At 35.7% G+C, this 26,844-nt stretch overlaps 1 protein-coding gene across 1 annotated transcript; it reads left to right on the top strand.

Annotated features, from left to right (window-relative positions):
• Positions 1–663: 663 nt before the first annotated feature.
• On the top strand, positions 664–26,525 carry LOC125679879 (SCO-spondin-like; the record flags this gene model as incomplete). Its single annotated transcript, XM_056153359.1, has 23 exons — positions 664–913; positions 1,790–1,969; positions 2,066–2,236; positions 2,370–2,540; positions 2,686–2,856; positions 3,080–3,250; positions 3,400–3,570; positions 3,654–3,850; positions 3,949–4,111; positions 14,807–14,838; positions 16,042–16,114; positions 18,072–18,305; positions 18,423–18,602; positions 18,738–18,908; positions 22,997–23,167; positions 23,341–23,511; positions 23,794–23,964; positions 24,077–24,247; positions 24,358–24,528; positions 24,617–24,787; positions 25,007–25,203; positions 25,319–25,481; positions 26,309–26,525. Coding segments are annotated over 23 exons (3,789 nt in total), but the record flags the coding sequence as incomplete, so codon positions are not given.
• Between the last annotated feature and the right edge of the window lie 319 nt (positions 26,526–26,844).

Consider the following 26,844-nt stretch of genomic DNA (forward strand, 5'->3'; position numbering starts at 1 on the left):
CCAAGCAGTAACTCTGGAGCAAGCGTTTCGGAATTTATTGACCAAATTTGATAATTATAAGTATAGATGCTAACATGAATATATCGCATTGGGTTCCTTGTTTTTATATACGTCGTTATTCTGAAAGTGCATGATTTTTTCCTCAAAAATCACTTCGTGTAATTATTCTTTTTTAATGTAAATGTATAATCCATTCATCATAGTTTAATCTCCAGTGATATGCATGTAATTGTCTAATGGATGTCTAACATCTGAATGAATCATGTATACACACTTAGAGTGCAGTTACTACTCACGAAATGTATGTATCAACATTTAACCAAAGTTTTCTTCCCTGGCCGCCATCTCGTAGTTAAAACTCAACTTTTTCCACATCGCCTGCAGGAAATTTCGATTGAAGAAGTTTCTGTAGTAATCTACAATGTTCATGATATATATGGATTATTTATTCAGACCAAAAACCTACGAAGAACAATGTTGGGAAAATTTGAGTTGGCGGGCAAGGGACATAACTTTGTTGGAATGTGCGGTACATTGTATTATAATGAAATAAAAAGTAATTCCGAATCAAACAATACTATTTTTCTTCAGCAATTGTTGAAAATCTTTTTATTGAGTAACTGTCGAACAATATTATTGGTACACACATGTACGTAATAAATCCAATGGGTAATTTCAGGACAAATTTCTGAGCATGATTGTCGGACGATAAGTTGTAGCTCTAACCAGTATATAGACATCACATACGCCCATTATGGAATCCAGTACTGGTGTGATGCTTCCAACGAGGTGGGTGTACTGGACGGCAAGTGTTACGGAAAGGAGTCCTGCTCCATCTGCGCTACCAACAGTTGGTTTGGTGACCCATGTGTAGGAACATTCAAATACCTGTGGTACAACTTTGACTGCAAAAGTAGGTTTCGTGAAACTGCATTTGATTCATCAATAATTATATTTCGTTTGCAACTCGAAGTGTTCTGCTTTACTATATACTGTCTTTCAATAGCATAACTTACTAATGAAAGCATTGTGGTGTCATCAACGCTTTTTTGTTGCTGTTGTTTATCATTCATCCTAAACATATGATTAAAAATTTATTAATCAAGTGATAAATAAAAGTATAAGGATTGATTTTAACAGCACATTTATGTTGTTAGTGGTGTTTATTGGTGTGAAATGTAGGTTATGCAAATTTTAGAAATGGAAATGGAAATTCAGTCAACAAAATTGAAGGGTATGGACGTCAATTACGGGATAAATTATTTTTTGGAGGGGAGGAGTGTTTATTTAAAAGTATAGAAAGTGTATTTATTTCTGTTAATTATTAGAGTTAAAACTAACAAATTAGCAAATAAAATATACAGGTCATCTCACTTTTTAAGATGAGAGACATACATATCAACGTTGGAAAATTGCAATTTTCTTTAATAAACAGCATAAGCAAAATTTCACAAAAACTGGTTATAACGATACAGTAGTATTCATAACAATTTCATGAAACATTTTTTGTTTTGTTTAACAAAAAGTCTGTGAAAATTATCTTTAACTTATCGCATAATGATAACGAAATCAATGTAAACAAAGTTAATGTCCTTGGATTCAATATTTTGAAACATATAATTGACTATTCATATGTAACTTGAACTTTTTAAATTTTAGAAGATGTTTTACAATAACTATAGGAAAAGACTCCTACAAAATTTACGTTCCTATCTAACATAAATCTAAATAAATCATAGATTTGGCAAATTCTTATGACGTCACATGAGGGTCCAATTACTTTAAACAGGTCGAGCTGTGAACGGAAACTGGGGAAGCTGGAGTAGTTGGGGAAGTTGTACAAGGAGCTGTGCCAGTGGAACTAAGTCGCGGTCCCGTTCCTGCAACAATCCAGCGCCCTCTAACGGGGGATCTTATTGCTCCGGTTCTTCTACGTCATCCACTTCATGCAACACTCACAACTGTCCTGGTATGTCATATTTGTGTTATATTCCATCGTTTTATAAAACAACAGGTTACTATAATAACTTTTTAAAAATCATTTTCATTTCATTTAAATATGTAGTTCATGGTGGATATACATCGTGGTCTTCATGGGGAGGCTGTTCTAAGACCTGCGGGAGTGGATCAAAATCACGAACCCGATCTTGTACGAATCCTGCTCCTGCATACGGTGGTAACGACTGCAGTGGAGCATCATCAGATTCTACATCTTGCAATACTCACAACTGTCCAAGTTAGTGTTTATATGAAAATGCACAAATTATGACTATTGCGTACACTGGTTATAGAGATGCTATAATTATAACAATGTCATAAAGATGTCAATGCCGACTTATCCCAGATTATTATATCTTGCTATGCTTTAGTTCACGGGAACTGGGCCAATTGGGGTTCATGGGGAACATGTACAGTCACGTGCGGTGGTGGAACAAAGGTCAGAGCTCGCACGTGCACGAATCCTGCCCCTCAGTATAGTGGTAATGACTGTGCGGGCGCCTCGTCGTCTTCAACTGACTGCAACACCCACAATTGTCCAAGTAGGTTTTGTTTCATTTATTCACCTCCTGTATAAATCGAATGATCCAACAAATATATCTAAATATGAACAAAATGATAATCAACACAGAACATTAGGTTCATTGGTTTGAGACACTACAATGTTATTTTCTCAACACATTGCAGTTGACGGAAATTGGGCGACATGGGGAAGTTACGGCAGCTGTACAGTGACATGTGGAGGTGGTGTTAAGTCCAGATCACGCACCTGTACCGCTCCTGCCCCACAGTACGGCGGCGCAGCTTGTGCTGACTTCTCGTCATCATCACGAACATGTAACACCCATAATTGCCCGAGTAAGTTTATTCGAAAATAATGAAGCAAAGGACAGAGCATTATGAGAATAAAAATCTTAAAACCCACACGACTTGAGATTAAAAACTCAGAGTTTTCTTTTAATTTGGAACGTTAACTTTAATACAACATGGGAATTTTTGCAGTTATAATTTTCAAGAATCAGTTTTATATCATATTTGTAGCTATGAAAATGCATGATTTTTAAATTTTCCCTCCTTTAAGTTGACGGAGAGTGGGCTGTTTGGGGAACTTGGGGAACGTGCACTGTGACATGTGGGGGTGGAACACAGACTCGGTCTCGAACATGCACGAATCCGTCTCCACAGTATAACGGCGTCGACTGCCCAGGAAGCGGAGGATCTTCTCAAGACTGTAACACGCATCACTGTCCGAGTATGTAGAATAAGATTAAGATTCAACTTCTAGATATACGTAATTCTGTAGCATATTTAGATAACTAGGATTCACTTTGAATGTATTCTTTGTGTCATGGTTAAACCTATGTAATCCCCCCAGCATTACTCATTTGTGTATTTTGTCAGTTGACGGAGTTTGGGCAACGTGGGGGAGTTGGGGAACATGCACCGTTACATGCGGGGGAGGCACTCAGGACAGATTCCGCACTTGCTCGAATCCAAATCCTCAGTATGGTGGAGCGGATTGCCCAGGAGCCTCTAATAGTACCCAGGATTGCAATACCCAAATATGCATAAGTAAGCTTCATTTTTTCTTCCTTTTATTGCCTTGTGCAACATGTATCTGTTACCTTTTGATAAGGGTTTCTATTCCGCAATAGTTGATGGTGCGTGGGGTACATGGACGTCCTGGGGAGCTTGTTCAAAAACTTGTGGAGGTGGTAAACAGTCACGAAGCAGAACTTGTGATGATCCTAAACCAGCCAATGGCGGCAAAGACTGTTCTGGGTCGTCTGCTGACTTCCAAGACTGCAACAGTCAAGACTGTCCAACACCTGCACCAGGCCAGTACCAACAGGTGATTTAGATATCGATACTTGTTATTGCATTATCGTACTCACATTTCTATTCATGGTGTCGTCAAAGAAAAATAATGATTTTTGTTTCAATTAACAGCTCTGTCCGTCCGGGTATTTCACATGCAAGTCGGGAGGGATGTCTTGTATCCAGAGCACCTTCCAGTGTGACTGTTCATCGGACTGTGACGATGGCAGTGACGAGGATGCCACGTATGCAGGGTGTACCAATACACTAGAATGTCTGGCCAAAGCTAGTGCTGGTAGGAGAAAAATGGGGTTTTAATTAAAACCGATTTTACTTTTAGTTAAAGCTGTAACAAACTATATAGCATTGTGTACGTGTCAAAGATATCTTCGGAAACTCCACAATCTATACGTATCCAATGAAAAGATAAAACGATAGGTAATAAATAATTATATAAAATTGCAGGACACCATCCTTCGTCCATGGTTCTCCTTTGTCTGGCGGTTCTCATCGGTGTGGTGATGACAACATAGAGAGAAAAGCAACAATACGACAACAGATCACCACTTTAATTCTTTTTAATACACACATACATGTAGGAGAGGGAGGGGCGATAGAAGGTTCATCATTTATAATTGTCTCTCGTTGCTTCATTACTAATATGCTTAAATTTAGTTGTACTGTTGTATTTGTCAATAAAATGTAAACTGTGAATATTTACTACGCACTTCCTACTGCATCTTTTTACAGTATTATATGAATAAATATGCAATGTATATTATCGTTCTTGCTTTGTATTTACATTTCTTTTTAAATATATGTTAGTATTTTGTTGCTCATATTGCATATGAATGTCCTACAGTATAGCTCAAGAATTGGAGTTGTTAGCCCTTATTATAGGCCGTCAGGAGGCAGACGATTATATGTGTCATATATATATTATATGTGTTATATATATAGTGTTATATATATATATATATATATATATATATATATATATATATATATATATATATCACATCCATATGGGGGCCTCCTTGGTCGAGTAATTAGAGCTCAAAATCACAGTCTCTCATTCTTGGTCGGCGCGGGTTCGAATCCCGCTCGCGTCGGTAAGTAAGAAAGTTTCCCAGATCACTTGCGGAAGGTCGATGGTCTTTTCCCAGATACATTGTACAACAATCAATTAATCACCTCCATATGTTATTTATATATTTCAGATGATTCGATACGCAAAAGCTTGTTTTGCGTATGATCAGTTTTTAAATCGAGGCAGACTACTGACAAACAAGTTGATGGTGCAGGAGTTTCAACAGTTTTATTTGAAGTCAGCATTTCGCAAATTTTATGGTTGTTATAACAATCTAGTTTGCCAATACAACCTATCATTGGGTGAAATGTTGTCTAACTTGTTTCATACCGATTGTTAGGTAGTTCTTGGCACACCAATTTTGACGACGGATAGCTCAGTTTAACTGATCAAATTATAGGGCTTACGCGGGTGTGACCGGTTGACAGGGATGTTTACTCCTCCTAAGCACCTGATCCCACCTCTGGTGTGTCCAGGGGTCCGTCTTTACCCAACTCTCTATTTTGTATTGCTTATGGGAATTATGAGATTGATCACTGTTCGTTATCTTCACCTTTCATATATCCTATGCCGTCATTGTTATTCGATTATTCTCCTCAGCTTTTGAGCACAACTGCGCAGGATGCTATAACTTTGTATGTACTGGTTCAATACTGACCCCATTGGTCAAAACATATTACGTATGTACACATCAATAACATACAATGTGTATCACTTACATGTAACCCTATCCAGTTGAAATAATTGCGTCAGTTGAATTTGAAGGGTTTGGCATGGACGTATTTTGTGGCGGAAGGATAGTTTGATCAAAAAGTACTAAATCTGCATGATTTTACAGTTTCTGTTTTACCCAATTTATCGTCAATTTTTATACAATTATATATATGTTTATACCTGTATTTCAGTTTTATAATAAAAATGAATTCATATGTTGTAATTCATTAATTTGGTTCCATATTTTTCCAAACAAAACACTGATCTTTAAACAATTTTCAATTAATCTACCTCAAATTTAGTGAAAGATTAATTATTTTGGCCAATACTTTAAAATTCGATCTATAATCCCCAGTATGTAAAGTTTCATTTTAAATTCTAAGACAAGGCTTTGTAAATGTGCAATTTTAGAAATTGTCAATTCTCATATTATTATGGGTTTTTTCAAACTCTCAAATTATTTATAGGAGACATTATTATGCATCTGTCTTATTAAATGATTGAATTGTGTTGTTTATTTTGTGTTAACACCGACAGACAAATCAAGTTTACACGAATAAATATTGAGTAAATTTCAAGTGCAAAGAAGCCAAGTTTAATACACTGTAACTCAATAACAAGCACAATGTGCTCATTTTTTCCTAATCTCTCCTTCGATGTAAAAATCAGAAAATTAATACATTTCTACAAAAATTGGTAATGCTACAAAACTGAGGTGTGAACCTCTTTAATTACGATTTCATGATGCATTACAATGATGATTTTCCGTACACGGAATCCGTTAACTCGTAATATTTATTTTTGCACTGAAAGAGACAATTTAGCTTTGTGCTTTTATTTCAAGTAATCAGAGTTTGTAGTAAATGTATATATTTTCTCTTTGTTGTGCGCTGTATTTTATTTATTTCTTTCCTCTATATTCATAAGTTACGCTTTAAAAGCAATATTCCTTAAAACTGAAATAGCTATTTTTATAGTTAAGTACATTCTATATATGAATAATTTTTATTTCTTTAGAGATGAAAGCTACTTAATGCAAGGTGAAGATAACGAACAGTGATCAATCTCATAACTCCTATGAGCAATACAAAATAGATAGTTGGGCAAACACAGACCCCTCGACACACCAGAGGCGGGATCAGGTGCCTAGGAGGAGTAAGCATCCCCTGTTGACTGGTCACATCCGCCGTGAGCCCTTTATCCTGATCAGGTAAACGGAGTTATCCGCAGTCAAAATCAGTGTGCCAAAAACGGCTTAACACTCGGTATGAAACACGTCAGAAGCATTTGATGAGATTTTATCGGATGCAATGGAATATTATCAATAATATGAACAATACCCTAATCTGCCAAAATGAACTATATTCATTATCAATACAGTGTTTATATATCTCAACTGATTTGATACGCAAGAGCTTGTTCTGCATATGGTCAGCTTTTAAATCGAGGCAGACTAATGACAAACAATTTGATGGTGCAAGGGTTTCAACAGTCTCGCCATAGATTTCGCAAATTTTATGGTCGTTATAACGATCTAGTTTGCCAATACAACCTATCATTGGGTCAAATGCTGTCTGACTTGTTTCATATCGACTGTTAGGCAGTTCCTTGCACACTGATTTTGACTACGGATAACTCAGTTAACCTGATCAAGATATAGGGCTTACGGTGGGTGTGACCGTTCGATAGAGGATGCTTACTCCTCCTAGGCACCTGATCCTACCTCTGGTATATCCAGGGGTCCGTGTTTGCCCAACTCTCTATTATGTATTGCTTAAAGGATTTAGGAGATTGATGACTGTTCGTTACCTTTACATCCCATGTAGTGAAAGACAAATACAGGAAAAATAAGCTTCGATATTAAACATGAAGATGTCTAAATGGTTTGCTTTATATATTTCGTACTCCCAGGACCTGACCCCTCTTCTGATATTTCCAGGGGTTTGTGTTTACCCAACTCTCAATTTCGTATTCTTTATCGTATTTATGAGATTGATCACATAGTAATGATTTATTTTATAGGTAATAAGCTGGAATCTTAACGGGAGAGTCCACAGTTTATGAATTATTTGTATTAGAAACATATCATAGTATCGTCCAAAGTATTGACGAAGGAATGTATGGTATTCTATGACCTTTCAAAAGTATTTGATAGAGTATGGCATAATAGTCTCATTTTTAAATTACAAATTTATGGTATATCTGGCAATCGTTTACAATGGTTTAGAAGCTATTTATGTCATAGATCACAAAAAGTAATACAATTTATAAGAACCTTTATCTTCAGAACTTGATATATTTGCTGGTGTACCCCCAATATTCTGTTTTATCAGTCGACAGGGTATGTTTCACTCCTCCTAGGCACCTGATCCCACCCCTGGTGTGTCCAGGGTCCGTGTTTGTCTGATCCCACCCCTGGTGTGTCCAGGGTCCGTGTTTGTCTGATCCCAACCCTGGTGTGTCCAGGGTCCGTGTTTGTCTGATCCCACGCCTGGTGTGTCCAGGAGTCCGTGTTTGCCCAACTTTCTATTTTGTATTGCTTATAGGAGTTATGAGATTGATCGCTGTTCGTTATCTTCACTTTTCCTAATGAATATGAAAATGTGTCCCGTTATGATACACGAACCAAAAATCAGTTCTATATTCCATGATGCAAATTAGAGTTATTCGAAAAATCATTCGTACCTCATTCGGTAAAACATTGGAATTTATTAAATGTAGAAGCCAAAGAAGCTACCTCAATCAACTCATTCCGCCAAAATTTTTTTTAGCACAAATCAGAAGCCCACCATCATATTTTTTTTGGGGGAAACGATTCACCAACATTATTCATACAAAGCTAAGGCACAAATGTATATATCAATATGATCTTTATAAGCGTAATGTTACAAATTTTCCATTTTGTTCAAGTGGACATAACGAAGATGTATATCATTTCTTTTTTGCTTGTAAAAATTACTCTAAAGCTAGAAATAATCTTTTTAATCGCTTTTTTATGCTTGATTTGGTCAATATTGATACAAATCTATTATTGTGCGGTGATGTTAATTTGCCTTTGCAGACTAATATACAATGTCAATATTTCAGCTGTTCACAGAATGAAACTAGTAGATTCATTTAATTATTGTACATTCTACCTATTAATTATTATCTCGCATGATATATTGTAATATTTTTAGAAGAGGGATTAATAAGTTGTTAGAACTTGTTCCCAATCCTTTTGATTTGATCAATAGAATATGTTCAAAACAAAAACTTTTCGTTATCTTCATTTTTGTTTTTAGAGTTATATAGTTTTGACAGTGACCAAGTAGTTGATAAGACACTTGCTTTAATAAGTTTTCCTGTATTAGTTTGTGACTGTACATTTCGTTCTTTCTCGAATTACAACTGCACATGTACTTGATTACATTGCCTTAAGTCCTATTGAATTCACGGACATTTCTTCTTTTTTATCTTCTGAAAACAACTATTTGAACACAAGTATTTTATCATATGCAAAATCCTGTTGAAATATTAATCGAATTTTTTATGAATATTTCGTGATACAGAATGTAAAATAAACATGGTTCTCCTTTATAAGACTTGGTACATTGGGCTTTTAAATCAGGGAGCTATTTCACCAATCAAAATCGTATTGATTTCAATATTACATGTGGCCTGTGACCCAAATGGTCTCCTTAAATAAGTGTTAATCCTGTAATACCAATTCTTAATCTTTGAATTCTAGGGCCCTGTTAATTATCAAATGCTTTGCGGAGATCACTAGAAGGTAAAAAGATACACATATTTTTAAAGAAATATTATTAACATTTAATCTTTTTCTTCCTGGTGTTTTTTATTTGTTCAAAATGTTAGTTATAGTTACTATGATGAGGTTCCAAAAATCTATTTTGAAATATACATACTCGTATTCATATCAATGCCATTTCCAGTGTCAACGTATTCTCAAAATTCAGTAAAGTATTTGCGTTTAGTACAGAATCATATCCTTAACATTATATTTCAATATATATAAATGAACTAGTTATTTCAACTCGTTTTAAGAATCTTTATTGAAAAAATGCATATTTTATACCAATGCCCTATTGTAAAACTTCATATCTACAATGTCATTTAAAAAAACAACCAAAAATCCATTGCTTCTTAGTCAAGTAATTGATTTTACATGTATATATGATAACATCAACAAATAACAAACGAACAAATTTAATGAAAGACCTTCGGGACGATAGAATAAATTCATATATATTGAAATTAAATTGAATAAATGAAAGGTGAAGATAACGAGCAGTGATCAATCTAATATCTCCTATACAAAATAGAGAGTTGGACAAACACAGACCCCTAAATAAATATAATTAAAAAAATGCCAACTAGCTTTAAATTAAACTGAATACAGAACGTTTAAATATCGATATTATCGAGTGTTACATGTAAAAAAAAAAAAAAAAAAAAAATCTGCTCTCAACAAGAACGTATATATATACTTAAAGGGACTGGTTCACGATTTTCCTCCAAATTTTGTATTTCACATTAAACAAGAGGCCCAAGGGCCTAGAATCGCTCTTCTGATAAATTGTACAACCCCACCATTTCTATTCTTAGCCTCTTAGTATTCTAAATCTTTAGTTAAATCCTAAGAATTCAAAAAAAGTAGGTCAATGTGACCTACTTTTTGGTTTACACATTTTGAGAACCCAAGAAATATCAACTGACAAAGTTTGATGATTTTAAGCCAATTAGTATCTGAATATTGAAATATAGCTGCCAAATTCCAATCGTAGGTCATGGTGACCTACTTTCTGGTCAGCGAACTCCGAACATGCAAGACCCTTCAACTGACAAAGTTTGATGACTGTTGGTCAAATAGTATCTGAAATATATAAATATAGCCGTCCAATTCCAAAAGTAAGTCAAGGTGACCTACTTTTTGGTCAACACCCTTTGAACATGCAAGACGCATCAACTGACAAAGTTTGATGACTGTAGGTCAAATAGTATTTGAAATATATAAATATAGCCGTCAAATTCCAAAAGTAGGTCAAGGTGACCTACTTTTTGGTCGACACACTCCATTGACTCAATATGCATCAACTGTCAAAGTTTGATGATTGTAGGTCAATTAGTGACTGAAATATATAAATATAACTGTCAAATGCCAAAAGTAGGTCACAGTGACCTACTTTTTGGTTGATACACTCCGAAGTCTCAAGATGCATCAACTGACAAAGTTTGATGATTGTAGGTCAAATAGTGTCTGAAATATAGTAATTTAGCTGTCAAATACCAAAAGTAGGTCACGGTGACCTACTTTTTGGTCGACACAAACCGAAGACTGACGACGCATCAACTGACAAAGTTTGATGATCTTAGGTTTTACAGTGTCCAAAATATGCATCTAAAATTGAAAATGTGAAATTTGAATATCTGCAAAATTCAAAAAGTAGGTCACTGTGACCTACTTTTTTTTTATAAATATGTTTCAAGGCCTCAAGATGCATCAACTTACAAGATTTGATGATTCTAAACCTCTCGGTATTTGAAATAACAACTTAAAATATATCTATAAATGATAAGCCATAAAATTCAGAAAGTAGGTCACGGTGACCTATTTTTCAGTTGACGCATTTCAAGGTCCCATGATCCACCAACTGACAAGTTTTCATGATCATAGGCTTCAAAGTGTCCAAGATATGCATCAAAATTAATTTTAAAATAAATACCTGCAAAATTCAAAAAGTAGGTCACCGTGACCTACTTTTGAGACAACTTGACACAAGGTCCTAAGATGCATCACCTGTCAAAATTTGATGATCCTAGTCCTTATAATGACTAAAATATCTAAGATTTAAGGAATTTAAAAAAAATTAAAATTTAGGTCAACTTTGAAGTGACCTTGAGACCATGCCCTTTGCCCCAGGGTAATGCCTTGAACAATTTTTAATCTACAACATATCCTCATCCTTATGTGTAAGTTTGGTGATAATCTGCCCTGTGGTTCTTGAGAAGAAGATTTTTTAGCAACCACTACTTTTGTTTGTATTTTCCTGATTATCTCCCCTTGTTAAAGGGTCACATCCCTTTATTTAGTATGTATGAAAGCCCTTGGGCCAATGATACCCTGTAACAAATTTGAAAAAAATTGGCCAAGGGGTTCTTGAGTTATAGCCCTTTTTCTAAAAAGTTTACGCACACCGCACAAATGGCCATAGCATTAGCTCTTTGAGCCTTTGGCTCAGAAGAGCTAACAATCAAAATCTACAGTCTAATATGTTGTAGAAGGTTTCACAAAAAATTAAGGTCATTCATCATGACAGAAGCTCATTATAGAGAGTTTATTATTTGTTTTGAAAACAAAGATTGGGGTGTGTTATTGTTTACGAGTTCTCAAAATAAATGGATCAATCCAAGTTTATCATATATATCACATCTCAAGTATGCTTTAGGTAAAATGTGTCATTTAAAAGTTACAAATTGTAATTGTACAAAATACAGATGCTTTGAATTACAAAATGAACGTTTCACTGGTTTGTTTGTTTACATAATAAGTTTCGAGTCTTTGTTTACATAACACAGAAGCAAAGCTAAAATATTGCTCTTATCCTTACATTCAGACAGTCCAAATTTTCATTGAGAACATTAAATGAGCTATATTTTTAATTTTTAACATCACAAATGAAAAATTATTCTTTCAAAAAACGTGAACCAGTCCCTTTAAGCTAATAATGACGAATCTTGCGACGGGAAACACACTCCCCTACCTTCACAAATATAATATTTTGTTTATTTTGTATAGAAATGTCGAGAAAAAAAAGCATACATGTACGTTTTATTTTGTCAGAACGCACTTTTTTCAGGGGAATTAGCTAACCCCCCCCCCCCCAGGCTTTGCCCTGGACACACTAGGTCCCCAGACACCCAGCAGTTTACTGCATCCTTTCGTTCAGAATTATCTAGATCAGCCAGTGGTTAAACACGTGACTAGTTTGAATATGCTGATCACATTAGGCGCATAAAAGCGATAAATTGATTTGGGGGTGTTACGCTATTGCATTTAGCAAATACGGTACATTCCTGCAAAACGTGGCTCCTGCACTTGACCTCTTCAACATCTCGCGCATTACCAAATTCGATAAACGATAACTTTTAAAAGATTAATCCATTGAATAGTTGTAACAAACCAAACTCGATGTTAACAATTGGTGGGGACCCAAGGGCCGAAGTCCCCCGAATCTTCTGAATTCTGACTAAATAAAATGTGCATGCTTTTCTGGACAGTTCTATTAAAAAAATGATCATGTGAGGGAGGGGGGTCGTCATTGCTAGAGCTAGCTATGTATTTTTAAAAATAACTAGTCCTTCATGGACCTGGTCGCGGTAGCTCAGTGATATATTTGTGGGCGGGCGGTTGTGAGTTCGAGAACCGCTCCTGCCATTGCCGCATCAAACCTAAGACATAAACAAAGGCAGTGATTGCTCCTTTGCCAAACACTCGGCATTTAAAAGTGAGAATCACGAGTCTTTCCGATATGACGTTAAAAACAAATATTCCGTGTCGGTGCAGGCGTTGGCACGATAAAGAACCGTCATTGCTACGGCCCTGTTCGCTAAGCACGTCTACATATTTTGTGGTACATCAGTGAACAATTCTCAAAGCAACGTTAACTAATGAAATCCTTCGTCACAAATCAAAATAAACAATCCCTGGGATACCATGCAAATGAAAAATTATACAATATAAATGGAAAATATACAATACTAATGAAAATTATGTAATACAAATGGAAAATATAGAGTACAAATGGAAAATTATACAATACAAATGGAAAATTATACAATACAAATGGAAATTATTCAATGCAAATGAAAAATTCTACAATGCAAATACAAAACATAGAATACAAATGGAAAATTATACAATAGAAATGGAAGATCAAATATTGCAACGTTTGACATGCCATATCATGTAGCAATGCTCAAAGATAAATGTACAAAAGCTCTTGGTATAATTAAAGTTGTTGCAAACACAAAATGGGGAGCAGATAAAAATAATCTTTTACATCTGTATCGCTCTATAATCTGGTCTAAACTAGACTACGGCTGTATAGTATATGGTACTGCAAGAACATCCTATATTAAAGTCCTCGATGCAGTTCACCATCAAGGACTTCGACTGTGCACAATAGCTTTCCGAACCTCTCCTGTAGATAGTTTATATATTGAGGCCAACGAACCACCCCTCGATCTACGTAGAATAAAACTTACATTACAATATATTGTTAAATTAAAAGCTAACTTTGACAATCCTGCATTTAACTGCGTCTTCCATCCGCAGTTTGATCATTTATATGACAAAAACAAGAAGTGCATAAAATCAATCGTTCTACGAGTCAAAAAACATATACGTGATTCTAACTTACCATTGGACATCGTAAAACCCTCATCACCTTCTGAAATACCACTATGGAAACAACTAAAACCCAAAATAGACACATCACTTTCTGAATATAAAACATCTGAAACAAATTCCGCCATTTTCAAGCAAAAATTATCCGAAATAAAACAATTCAAACATACTACAATTGATATCTACACAGACGGTTCAAAAGACCAAAATAAAGTCGCTGCTGCTGCAGTAATCACAACGATGTTTTCTCTGCACGACTTCCAAATGAAGCAACAATTTATACCGCCGAAGCAAAGGCTATTCAGCTTGCGTTTGAATACATACAAACTTCTAAAGACAAACATTTTACTATATTCTCAGACTCTCTATCATGCCTTCAGTCAATAAACAACATGAATATTGATCATCCATATATTTTAGATATCTTACACCGGTACTATCTTTTAACTAAACAAGGTAAAATAGTTGAGTTTTGCTGGATCCCAAGTCACATTGGTATCCATGGCAACACCAAAGCGGACAAAGCGGCTAAAAATGCACTTCAAGGTGATATTGAACACTTAAAATTCCATACACTGATTTTAAATATTCATAAAACTATATGTAAATTCTCTTTGGGAAATCTATTGGGATTTCTGTGATACAAGTAAACTTTATTCTATTCAAAACAAAGAAAACAAATCGTGTAACATCGTAATGAAACGCCAAGACGAAGTTATTATTTCAAGAATACGCATTGGACATTCAAAATTGATACATTCTTACTTATTAAACAGAGAACCTCAGCTTGAATGCATATCTTGTGACTGTACAATAACTATACATCACATTCTTTTAGAATGTAGTAATTTACGCCCATACGAAATAGACTTTTTAATAGTGTGCAATCAATGAAAGAACTTTTTACAAGTATCGACAATCATTATATTATACAATATTTACAAGAATGCGACTTTTACAGAAAAATTTGAAAACTTTTATAATACAACTGTTTATATACACGAATTGTTTTTTGTTTCTTAACCTGTTTATATACATCTATTTTTAACTTTTATGTCCGTCGGATGGGACGTTAAAGGGTGGCCCGTGTCAAGGATCACAACCCCCTTGGCACGCAAAAGATCGTTTCCCTGTTGTTCGAAAAAGAGTAGGCTCACTGGGGACTGTCAGGGAAACTCAAACACTCACAACCAAACATAAATGAATTAGTTAACCGCCGTAAAATGGCTGAGATATTGCCAAAACGGCGTAAAATCCCAATCAATCAATGTATTGCTTGTGGGAGTTATGGGATTGATCACTGTTCGCTATCTTCACCTTTCGTGTAGCAATTGCAGACTATAAGCACTATTACCACAATGCTCTCATCTTTCGTATTGAATGACTTACTCATTCGTGTAGTATTGGAAAATAATACCCCCAAAGTCTAGATCTGATGTATTGAGCAATAAATGGGATCAAATACAGTATAATTTTGTTCTCGAAATGAAAGAAAAACGACGATATATCAAATGCTAGACTTTTATGTAGAATTTAGTGAACATTTGAATAGCAAAATAGGAAGATAAGAGAATGTTATGATAAGGGGGGGGGGGGGAGCAGACATGTAGCAATGCCCAGTATTAATTTTACTGGTACAGGTATCTGCATTAAATATGTAATAAGTTAAAGATAGGTCTACAATAAAAGACTAGTAAACATAATTGCATAGATACAGTCACCGTTTGATAAAATCTCAATACGGGTTTGTCTACCCCCTGGAATATCAAACTATCAAACAATCATTTGGTGCCAAATATATTCATGAGAAAGAACATGGCTGGTTCGGAGTCTTCATTTAAATAGTATGCTTCATTGGACAATGAGTTTGACACGAGAATTAAAGATTGATGCAGATTTTGTATCACCAGATATCGCTATTGTTTGTTTGTTGTTGTTTTGTTTTTGTATACAAGTATGTTTTGAAATTATCGGTAATTTTTAATTCATTTTCATATAAAACAATCTACAGTTCAGAATGCAGTTCATTGCCTTTGTGACGGTAGTGTTTTCATTTGGACTTCCCGTGGTGTATGCTGGCAGTGGTAAGTTCTCATTTCACCACTTTAAGCAACAGGACCCATTTGCACCTAAGTTTATTAACTTTAACTAACAGATGCTCTGGGGTATTAAGTAGAAAATTTGTTTGGTTAGGCAAGTTTCATTCCTTGGTTTATAGAATAACATCTTATGTAATTAAAAAGACCCCAGAATACAAGTCTTGACAGGTCACTCGTCTGTCCAAAATCTCCTTAATATCTATACTCCCTTCTTTCCGCACAAAATTTCCACTGAAATCACTAAATGACCTTCTCAACACAATATTAAGCGAAATAACTTTCAAATTATATCATTCATCAGCAATTATGCTAGCCATTCTTGATTTGTGTCAACTTTCGTAATCAACTCGTGACGATGAAACAATACTGATGGGAAAATTCAAATGACCACAATGACATTTCTGAACGTATTTTCATAATTTCATGGTGAACTGCATTCTATTTCTCTTTAGAATATTACATGTACAAACAGAAATGTTGTATTTATTTTCTCTAACTTCCAGAAAATGTATACTCCATCTCGATCAACCAACTTGAAAATAATGTCATTGAAACGAATTTCTTCATAACATATAGCGAATCTATTGTTTGTAGGAATCTTTCTCTGTTTTAAAAGAAAATACCATATCATGAAAAAGGTGAAGATAATTACCGAACAATTCTAAATTATTGAATACCGGTTTGTAAATAGCCCGGAAACAGTATACAATAGACTTTATGTTTTATGATACGCACTGAAAAAAATACCTAGTTGATTTAACTAGGATGCCTCGTAAAGACTTGCTCATGACTAGTAAGTAATGTATTTACTAAGCAGGATAGTAATGTAACTAGAAAAATGACGTCATAAGCATCGTGACCCGTGTTGTCCGCGAAAACTGCAGCAAGGTCTACTCTGCGAGACGCCATTTTTATTGGGATGCTGGAGAGGGAACATTGACTTAAAAGGTTTGTCGTTGAACTTATGACTGTTTTTTTTTTAAATTCTTAATGTTTATTTATTAGAAATCCTACACACAGCTTGATATTTTTTAATATGCAACTTAATACATTTTGTTCTGTTTTTGTTTATTTAGATGCTGATGACTGTTTGGCAATCCTGTGTAAAGAAAAGTTTGACTAATCCTGATTACAGGTTCAAGAAATTCCACAGAAGATACATTCCCCATCGCAATCAAGATTGACCAGAAGATCATGTCGACTTTTAACTTCAGATTAAAGTCCTTGATGTTATCTTTTGTATTCAATTTTTTGAAGGATTAACAGGGCGATTTTACTTGTCCTATCAGTTAAATTACTAGAATGCTAGTAATTTTGGCAATGGAATACAGGAATGAAAAATTAGTAAATCTACTGAATGCATACGAATATTTACTATTGACTGAAGTAATGTTTTACTGTCTGATTAGTTAAATTACTAGTTAACAAATAGTAAACTTACTTAACACCTAGTAAAAACTACTTTTAAATTAGTGATTGTATGGACAGTAGTTTTACTAGTTTGCTTAGTGTATTTTACTAGTTATTTTTTTCAGTGCGCCTGGTGCAGTCCACCTAGTGACTTTATAAATGCTGAATCCATTTCACGTAGTATAGTTATCTGTATTTCGTTAATATGCCCTTGTTTGACTATATGAACATAAGAATACAAAGTACATGTTCACCTGTAAAGAAATTAATCACTTTCTGACCTTTGCATTCTCGCTGAGAGTCCCTTTTCGTAGGTTTATATATTATTTTCTTGGCATGTTTTATATGGACATGTTTGATGTAAAAATATACCGTTGGTTGCACCATCTGTATGATATATGTTTGTAATAACGTCAACTGTGTCAAAATATGTAAATTTCCCTATGTCGTTGGACAAACCTTCGTATAGTTTTATCTAATTTGCCTGCAGGCTTTCTCATTCACTTACTTAATAAATTATCATTTTTGGCAGGGCACATAGGAGAGAATGCCTGCTACACAATAAATTGCGGCAGTAACGCCTACATCGACATTACGTACGCCTACTATGGGATCAAATACTGGTGTGATGCCAACAACGAAGTAGGGGTTCTGGACGGTAGATGCTACGGGAAGAGCTCGTGTTCCGTATGTGCTACCAATAGCTGGTTCGGGGACCCGTGTGTAGGAACATACAAATATATGTGGTTCAACTGGGACTGCAAGAGTAAGATATTTCATAGAATGCACTAGAATCACTCACAAAAAAAAATGATGCGTTTTTATAGTTGGCGCGTAAAATAGCGAGCTAACATCACAAACGCATAGTTGTTTAATTGTACAGGTCGAGCCGTGAACGGAAACTGGGGTGGTTGGGGTAGCTGGGGAAGTTGCAACAGGAATTGTGGCAGTGGAACGAGGTCACGGTCTCGTTCCTGTAACAATCCTGCGCCGTCTGGAGGTGGACAATATTGTTCCGGTTCTTCTTCCTCGTCCTCGTCTTGTAACACCCACAACTGTCCAAGTAAGTGGTTAAGAGTAATCTTTGTTCCATTACATTACGTACTTGTACTAAATTGAAAGGTCCGTTAATGTATTAACTTTTTGATATGCAGGTATATGTTTCATTGAAATAAAACTACCATATTACCATTGACAGGGAATGGCGGCTGGAGTAGTTGGGGGTCTTGGGGATCCTGTACTAGATCTTGCGGAAGCGGAACTAAAACACGAACACGCTCGTGTAACAACCCATCTCCTGCCTATGGTGGTAGTAACTGCGCCGGGTCTTCATCTCATTCAACATCCTGCAACACACACAACTGCCCAAGTAAGTGGCTAAAATCATTTTTATTTTATTGGTTTTTATTTCAATAGGTACACTATTGTCTTCTTCAATATATTAATCCATTTCAGTTTGCAACAGTTTTCTTGCTATGTTGACAAAATAAAATGTCTTATCTATAAATGTTTAATATCTTAGGAGACTGGTATTTTGATTCAATGCATTATTTTGGGATACTTAGTGATTGGTATGCGACGCTGATCAGAAATGGGGAAAGTCCTTTTACTAATGTTGTATTTTATTAAAAGAAGGTCTTATACTACATGTATATGTAAATCAACTTTTATAGGAGATGACGGTTGGAGTGGGGTGGGGGGAGGTATAGGGATCGTTATGTGAAAGTGGAAATAAGACTTGAACACGCTCGTATTCTAACCCGAACTCCTGCCAATGGTGGGGATATTTAATTGTGCCGGATCTTCGTCTCATTCAATGTCCAAGTAGTACTGCAATTCCTTACTCAAAAAGCAAATTGCATTGTATAAGAATGTTATTGAATTCGTTGTTCTGGTAAACCTTCATTGTAATTCCCCTTGTCATGAAAGGATGAATTAAAAAAAAACAACAACCACGACCCCCCCTAAAAAACCTCACACACACGCGCACATTCAGTTTCTATATTATAGAGGTTTTTCTTAATCAGTTCTAAACAATTTTCTCTGTGACAGTTTTTCTAGCTAAGCATTGCATCCGGCGGCCAATGGCATTTGTTAACGTTCATTACACAGCCCACAAAGACGCACTCGGATCACCCGGGCCGATTCTATCTAACCTCGGATTATGATGATTTCCGCCATAGTACGCATACAGTGGCGTACATTTATAACAACTTTAACAACAAATGTGAGGTGTAGCTACATATTAATTCACGTCATACATCCGAGATTAGATGAAGGGTACCGGAATCTGCCGAATGACAGACGATTAACAAGAGTACCGGAAACGGTACATCAATCGGAACTCCTCGAATGTCTCGCGCACTCGACATAGATCTCGGATGTAATACGGTGGCATCCATGAGTGAATTTGATGCATTGCCAATTGAACGGTACATACATGTAATACGCCCATTTTAGCTTATTAAGGGTGTTTTTCGCAAGGAGTATATTGATTAAAATGTCACGAGGTGTAATATAATTTCTTTTGCATTGTGTGACAGTTGGTAGACAGACAGCTCTGTGTGTAAAATATATTCCCAAAATTAATAAAGTTCAACAACCTATAATTTTTTTTAATATAAAAGAAAATTAGAAAATTTGTGAAAATTAATCACAATCATTGCAATACGCTCATCTTTAAGTTGTTTACAACGGCTTTAACTGGGGGGTTGGGGGGGTTGGACAAACCATAAACTCGCTTTGTAACATTTCCTCAAAATTGACTATGTTCAATAACTTATTTTCTCAAAACCACATGAACAATACCCATTCAGACAATCTGTAGGAAAACCCACCTTTAGAACTGAGAGGCATAAAGCGGGCAAACTATGCCCTCTTTGGGCAATATTTCCTCAAAACTGATATTCCAACAACATGCAATTTTCTAAAATAAAAAAAATCTGAAGAGAATCAAATTCCTTGACACATGGACATCTTCAATACCCATACAAACACTGTTAAACAGTGAAACAACAAAACCCAGCAATACCCATACAAACACTGTTTAATAGTTAAATAAGAAAACACTAGCTTTAAAACTCTGAGAAGTTGGGTGGAAAAATCATTCAATCTCTACCCAATGCTTCCTGAATAAAACTGACTACATGTAAGTCTAACAACATGTAATTTTCTTTTAAAAACAGTTTCTAGAAAATCAAAATCCTTGCCTCATGCATATCCTCAACATCGATGTATACAAATAAGTATGTCTTCACTTGACAACTGTTGGAAGAGTTAATCAGACAAATGATGGACCTTCATATAACACTGAATTTCAAAGAAAGTGGCAAAACTTCTGCATGAGAGGTCAAAGTGGATAAAATTAGCAAATATAATCTAGAGTGACCCACAAAGAAGCTACACAGCAAGTTTCAGCTTGAGAAATGAAAAAAGAAACAGAAAAACCCAAACGGTCGTCCGTACAAACATTGTCTGGTAACAATCTAAATGAGTTGCATTAAAGATAGTGATTATTCTACATGTACATAATCGATGCATTTCGACAGCTGCATCATGCAGTGTAAAATACATAGTGTACCTTTATTCAATCATTATTTTTAAATCGCCGAAATAGGGCACCCCATGATAGGAATTACAAGTATTCCTACATTACACATATTAAGGGTACTCAGGCGTTCAGTGGGTTTGTAGACTACATGTAAACATAAATTGAGACTCGAACATGCGATAATATGTTTTAAATTTCATTGATGTTGGTTACCGGTGATGTAGCATAGACTCCCCCCTGCATAAACGGGCCCAGGATAGATCCCCCCAGGGGAAAAAAGCGCCCCAGCATATAACTTCCCCTTATGTACAAAGTCAGTATAAAGTTTCCCCCTGGGCGGAAAAACTGCCCTGGTATAGAACCCCCCCCCCCCCTTCCTGTTTCCGGATTACAATATTCATAAAATAAACAAATATTTTTTTGAGATGTTGAAGTTGGGTTTACACGCTGAAAACTTTGAATTGCATATAGTAAATACAATATGCTTCCCAAAAGACTTAAACGATGGTCACTGTCATTAGGATTTTTGTAAAAAGTCGACTAAAAGATATACAATTAAAATATCTGAAAAGTAAAATGGATGCACTGTATAAATAAAAGTAATTTAATTTTACCGTTTATTTAAATTCAAAATTTTAAATTAAAAAACATTAACTTCTTCCCAACTTCACTATTTCAAAGTTAGATACTAGTAAATAACGGCAAAGACTTGAGATGTCTGAATGAATTTTAGATATACCATTACACGATTTGAATAATTTGCTTTTTAAAAAAATCATATGATGATTGTGATACACAATGATAATAATGATTGAGTCTAGATACATGTAAGTAAGATAATTCTAGTAATAGAACTGGAAACGGATACATAGCTAAAATGTAAGAAGGGGGAAAAAGCATAGTACTGTCATTTAGGGGGAAATTCTATACTGGGACGATTTTTCCTAGGGGGATTGGGCCCGGGATAATTCTTCCAAGGGGGAATTCTATCCCAGGTCCATCTTTTCGGGTGGAATGTTTATCCCGGGCCCGTTTTTCCGGGGGAAAGTCTATGTGGGGGAAAATTCTATGCTACAACACCGGTACGTCATTATATGATGTTCATATACATGTACTGATATTCACGTCGAACACTTTCGCCGAATATTGGTTTTCCTGAGGACGAACACCTAAAAATAGCACCCAATAAATACCGCAATATTTAGACTACTAGGTCAACTACGATACAGACCCTGTTGAATATCTGTGGTATTCATCATTGGAAACCTAAAAGCATTTGACCCAGTTCGTTAATTAATTCCCTTACATGTACCAGTAGTCAGTAGAATCATTGTAATAAGTAATCATACATGTATATCATCAGGTGTTGGACCAAAACGTTGGAAAATTAATTAACTTGCTTACTCATTAAACAATAAAAGGTTTTGGACAAGTCAATATTCTCTGTCTTCGTTCAGATCTACATATGTACCATGTGAGACCTATAGTGTGTTTCTTACAGAAATATAAGTTTCTGAACAATTTCCATGTCGAAGATTTGTTAGACAAAATAATCATGAATTTCATGTATTTCAGGACCAAAACCGTAGATTTTCTAAAAAAATTGTATACAGAATAAGATTAGAATTGATTAACTATACGATATCCAACGCTTACAGGAAGAATTGAAAGATTACGTATCTTTATACAGCGAATCTCAAAAGCTAAAAATATTCTTACATAATCTGTAGAACAAAAACAATTCTGAAATACATAAATCTATGAATGTATTGCTGATATATCACAGTAAAGATTTGTTACGATAATTCAGTCATAGTCAATGATCTTGCATTTGAAGTCAAACTTGAAAGATGTCGAATATATTTTCTAAATAAAAACAAATAGATAAGTATTTCATCGTTTTGTAGTTCACGGTGGTTTTTCCTCCTGGTCGGCATGGGGAGCCTGTACAAAATCTTGTGCTAGCGGAACAAAAACTCGAACACGATCGTGTACAAACCCGGCACCTGCATATGGTGGAAACAACTGTGTTGGGGCTACATCAAACTCTGCTTCCTGCAACACTCACAACTGTCCAAGTTTGTATAGTATACTGTTTCGATATACGCCCTAAAGCTATTTTCATAAATCCAGAACTGCATTACATGTATTTTGATGTAAGCTCACACATGTATGACATAATACTGCCATCATTAAAAAAACCTGACGTCTTTCATCAAAACCTAATATTCAATCATTTATATCAATACAGTTCATGGGGGCTACACTTCATGGTCCGCTTGGGGATCTTGTAGTAAAACCTGCGCCAGTGGAACCAAACTCCGAACTCGCTCTTGTACCAATCCAACTCCGCAATATGGCGGTAACAACTGCGCCGGATCAGCCTCGAATTCCGCTTCTTGTAATACTCATAATTGTCCCAGTGAGTATATCTCTCCGCAATAATTCTTATACAGCCGTAAAATAGATGATTTAAATTTTGTATTTTAAGAATCTCTTTACCTAGTGTAGCATGTACATGTATGATGATTAAACAAAATGAACTCCACATATTTTATAATATCAGTGTGATTAAAACATGTAATGAAATTTATATGTAGATCATTTAAGCGATTATGACACGTCCAGTATGTCACATAATCACGTAACAGAAAACATACAATAAGAAACTACGCATATTAAATGAAAACTTTCTCCATTTCAGTACACGGGAACTGGGCAGCTTGGGGCTCCTGGGGCACCTGTACGGTGACATGCGGAGGTGGAACAAAGGTACGAGGACGGACGTGCACAAATCCTGCCCCACAGTATCTCGGTAATGATTGTGTCGGCTCCTCCTCCTCCTCAACCGATTGTAATACTCATCACTGTCCAAGTGAGTAGTCATTAAAAGCAGAATTACATATACATATGATTCCAAAAGAAAAACTTGCCAGTCGATAAGCAAATATATCTGACATACAAATGTCAAAGTGCACACTTTGTAGTTGATGGAAATTGGGCGACATGGGGAAGTTACGGCAGCTGTACAGTGACATGTGGAGGTGGTCTCCAGTCCAGATCACGCACCTGTTCTGCTCCTGCCCCACAGTACGGCGGCGCAGCGTGTGTTGACTTCTCTTCATCATCACGTACATGTAACACCCATAACTGTCCGAGTAAGTTTATCATTTTACACTTTTTAGCGGTAAATATATTTTTTTTGGTTGGTTAATTGAAACACGAACGTATGTGCTATAAGTGATTAATGGAATCAACCATTTGTTAGTTGATGGACAGTGGGCTTCTTGGGGATCGTGGCGCACGTGCTCAGTTACATGTGGTGGAGGAACTCAAACACGATCTCGAACATGCACAAATCCACAACCACAATATAATGGCGCCAATTGCCCAGGAAGTGATACATCATCTCAAAACTGCAACACACATAACTGTCCAAGTAAGTTTTTCTCTCGTTCAAAACAGGCAAATATATTTTTCATGAAAACTATATTTTTCACGGTGAAATGCATTTAACCCTTATTCAGTCGACGGAAAATGGGCTTCATGGGGAAGCTGGGGCACTTGTACTGTAACTTGCGGTGGGGGAACACAGGATCGGACACGCACGTGTACAAATCCTTCTCCTCAGTATGGCGGAGCCAATTGCCCAGGAAGTTCAACGAGCACTCAGAGTTGTAACACTCAAGTTTGTATCAGTAAGTATGTTTAAACATTTGTAAAAAAAAAATAATAAATAAAATTAGTTTTTAAGTACTAGTATTATCCTCTAACCATTAGATATCTAAGATGTTCTTGCGAAATTCAAAATCACCAATACTTCAATTAGGAGAGCAAACAGCAGGTCCAATGTATGTACATGTATGATCATATTTCAACACTACTGTCAACCTTTGCGTTGTTTTCTTTGTAAATAGTCGACGGAGCTTGGGGAGCTTGGCAAGCATGGGGCTCTTGTTCCAAAACCTGTGGGGGTGGTAAACGATCTCGAGCTAGAATTTGCGACAATCCCAAGCCAGCAAATGGTGGTCTGGAGTGTACCGGTTCATCCGGAAACTTCGATGACTGCAACACCCAGGACTGCCCAACCGTTGCAGCTGGAACATATCAACAGGTACGTGGTTACAGTATCAATATATTGGAGAATTTCACAAATGTTTTCAATTTTGTATTTTATGGTGAATAATATATCACGTCGTGTGTGTTTCTAGTGTCTTGGTTTATTTTAGCTTTGTCCATCCGGATATTTTACCTGCCAGTCGGGATCGATGACGTGTATTCAGAAAGTATTCCAATGTGACTGTGCGTCGGACTGTGACGATGGAAGCGATGAAGATGCGTCATACGCCGGATGTACTAACACCGAGGAGTGTTTAGCCAAGGGCAGTGCCGGTATGCACCTGTTACTGAATATTAGAATATGCTCAATTTTTGCTACTCTCAACTGGTTCTTATACGGGGACCAATTAACTTGTGATGTAATTCCACTTTGTAATGAATATCCATGCTTATCAGAACTTTTCATAAAATAAATTGAATAGCTGCCCGAAATAAGTGTGTATCAGTTCATAGAATCGACGCACCTTTTTGCAGAAAATCAGTCATTTTACGATGATGGTCATGGAATAAGCAAATTAAGCTTAAATAGTGAAAAATTGGTAGAGGTATAATAATTTGAAATAAATATATCTTATCTGCCAGTTACCATGGAATAGGCTGACTGACAATAATGCAGGCCATGAAACACTGTGCACACATGGTTAAACTGTGTGAATAGTATAAACTTGTAATTTTATCCCCCCAGTAATACAGATGTATCATTCTGACCCAGGTGAAGGTGTTTAAGCGTCTATCCCCCCTAGTGAATCTACTGTTGACCAAATGAGGCCCAGTTTTAAGTCATGATACACATCTACTCGGTCATAAGATATTTTTGTTGAGTATATATATGGTCTTCTTATGACTTATGATTACATATGTAGGTACATGTACTTGCACCCAATACATATTTTTCAAAAGCATTTTAAGAGCCAACAGATAAGCACCTGATGTCAAACACATTTTAGAATGATTTTAGTCACTCATTGCCGGTTTTGATTTTAGAATGAATATAGTAGAACTCATTTCCGGTTTTTATTTTAGAATTATTATAGTCACTCATTTCCCGTTATGGTTTTGCTTAACAGACAGGTATATCTCTGTGTATTTTGTTCTTTCAGCCGACGTTGCATCATCTCTTGCTCTTCTTCTGGTAAGCGTCATCCTAGCCATTGGCTACACGATGTGAATGCGATAACATATCTTGCATTGAATCAACTCGGGGATTTATGTTTTAATCAAAATCATTTTATATTAATTGTATGCACATTATACCAGTAAAATCCTATTATTTATATTTTCTTCTTTATTTTGTTAAACTTAATATGTATCATTAAGTTACTCTGCATGTGTACAACTTTATTCCAAATAAACGTGTTAGTTATCACTGCATAGTTTTGATTGTTTTATATATCACTATACTATACAAAAAATGGACTCGTGTGGAGATATGTGGATTTGTTAAAAATGCTTTGACGATAGATGATTTTTCTGGGCATCACCTCATTAGGAACTACATGTATAATGAGCGACAGCAGCAAGAGAAAAAAAGAATAAGTTCCCAATACCTTCTTATCACGAAAAAATCCCATGTCTTTCAAATTCAAATTCCTTATGGATGATAGACGGTACAGTGTTGTGGATAATTCGAATTGAT

The sequence above is a fragment of the Ostrea edulis genome, chromosome 2, assembly GCF_947568905.1.
Source record: "Ostrea edulis chromosome 2, xbOstEdul1.1, whole genome shotgun sequence".
NCBI lineage: Eukaryota > Metazoa > Mollusca > Bivalvia > Ostreida > Ostreidae > Ostrea > Ostrea edulis.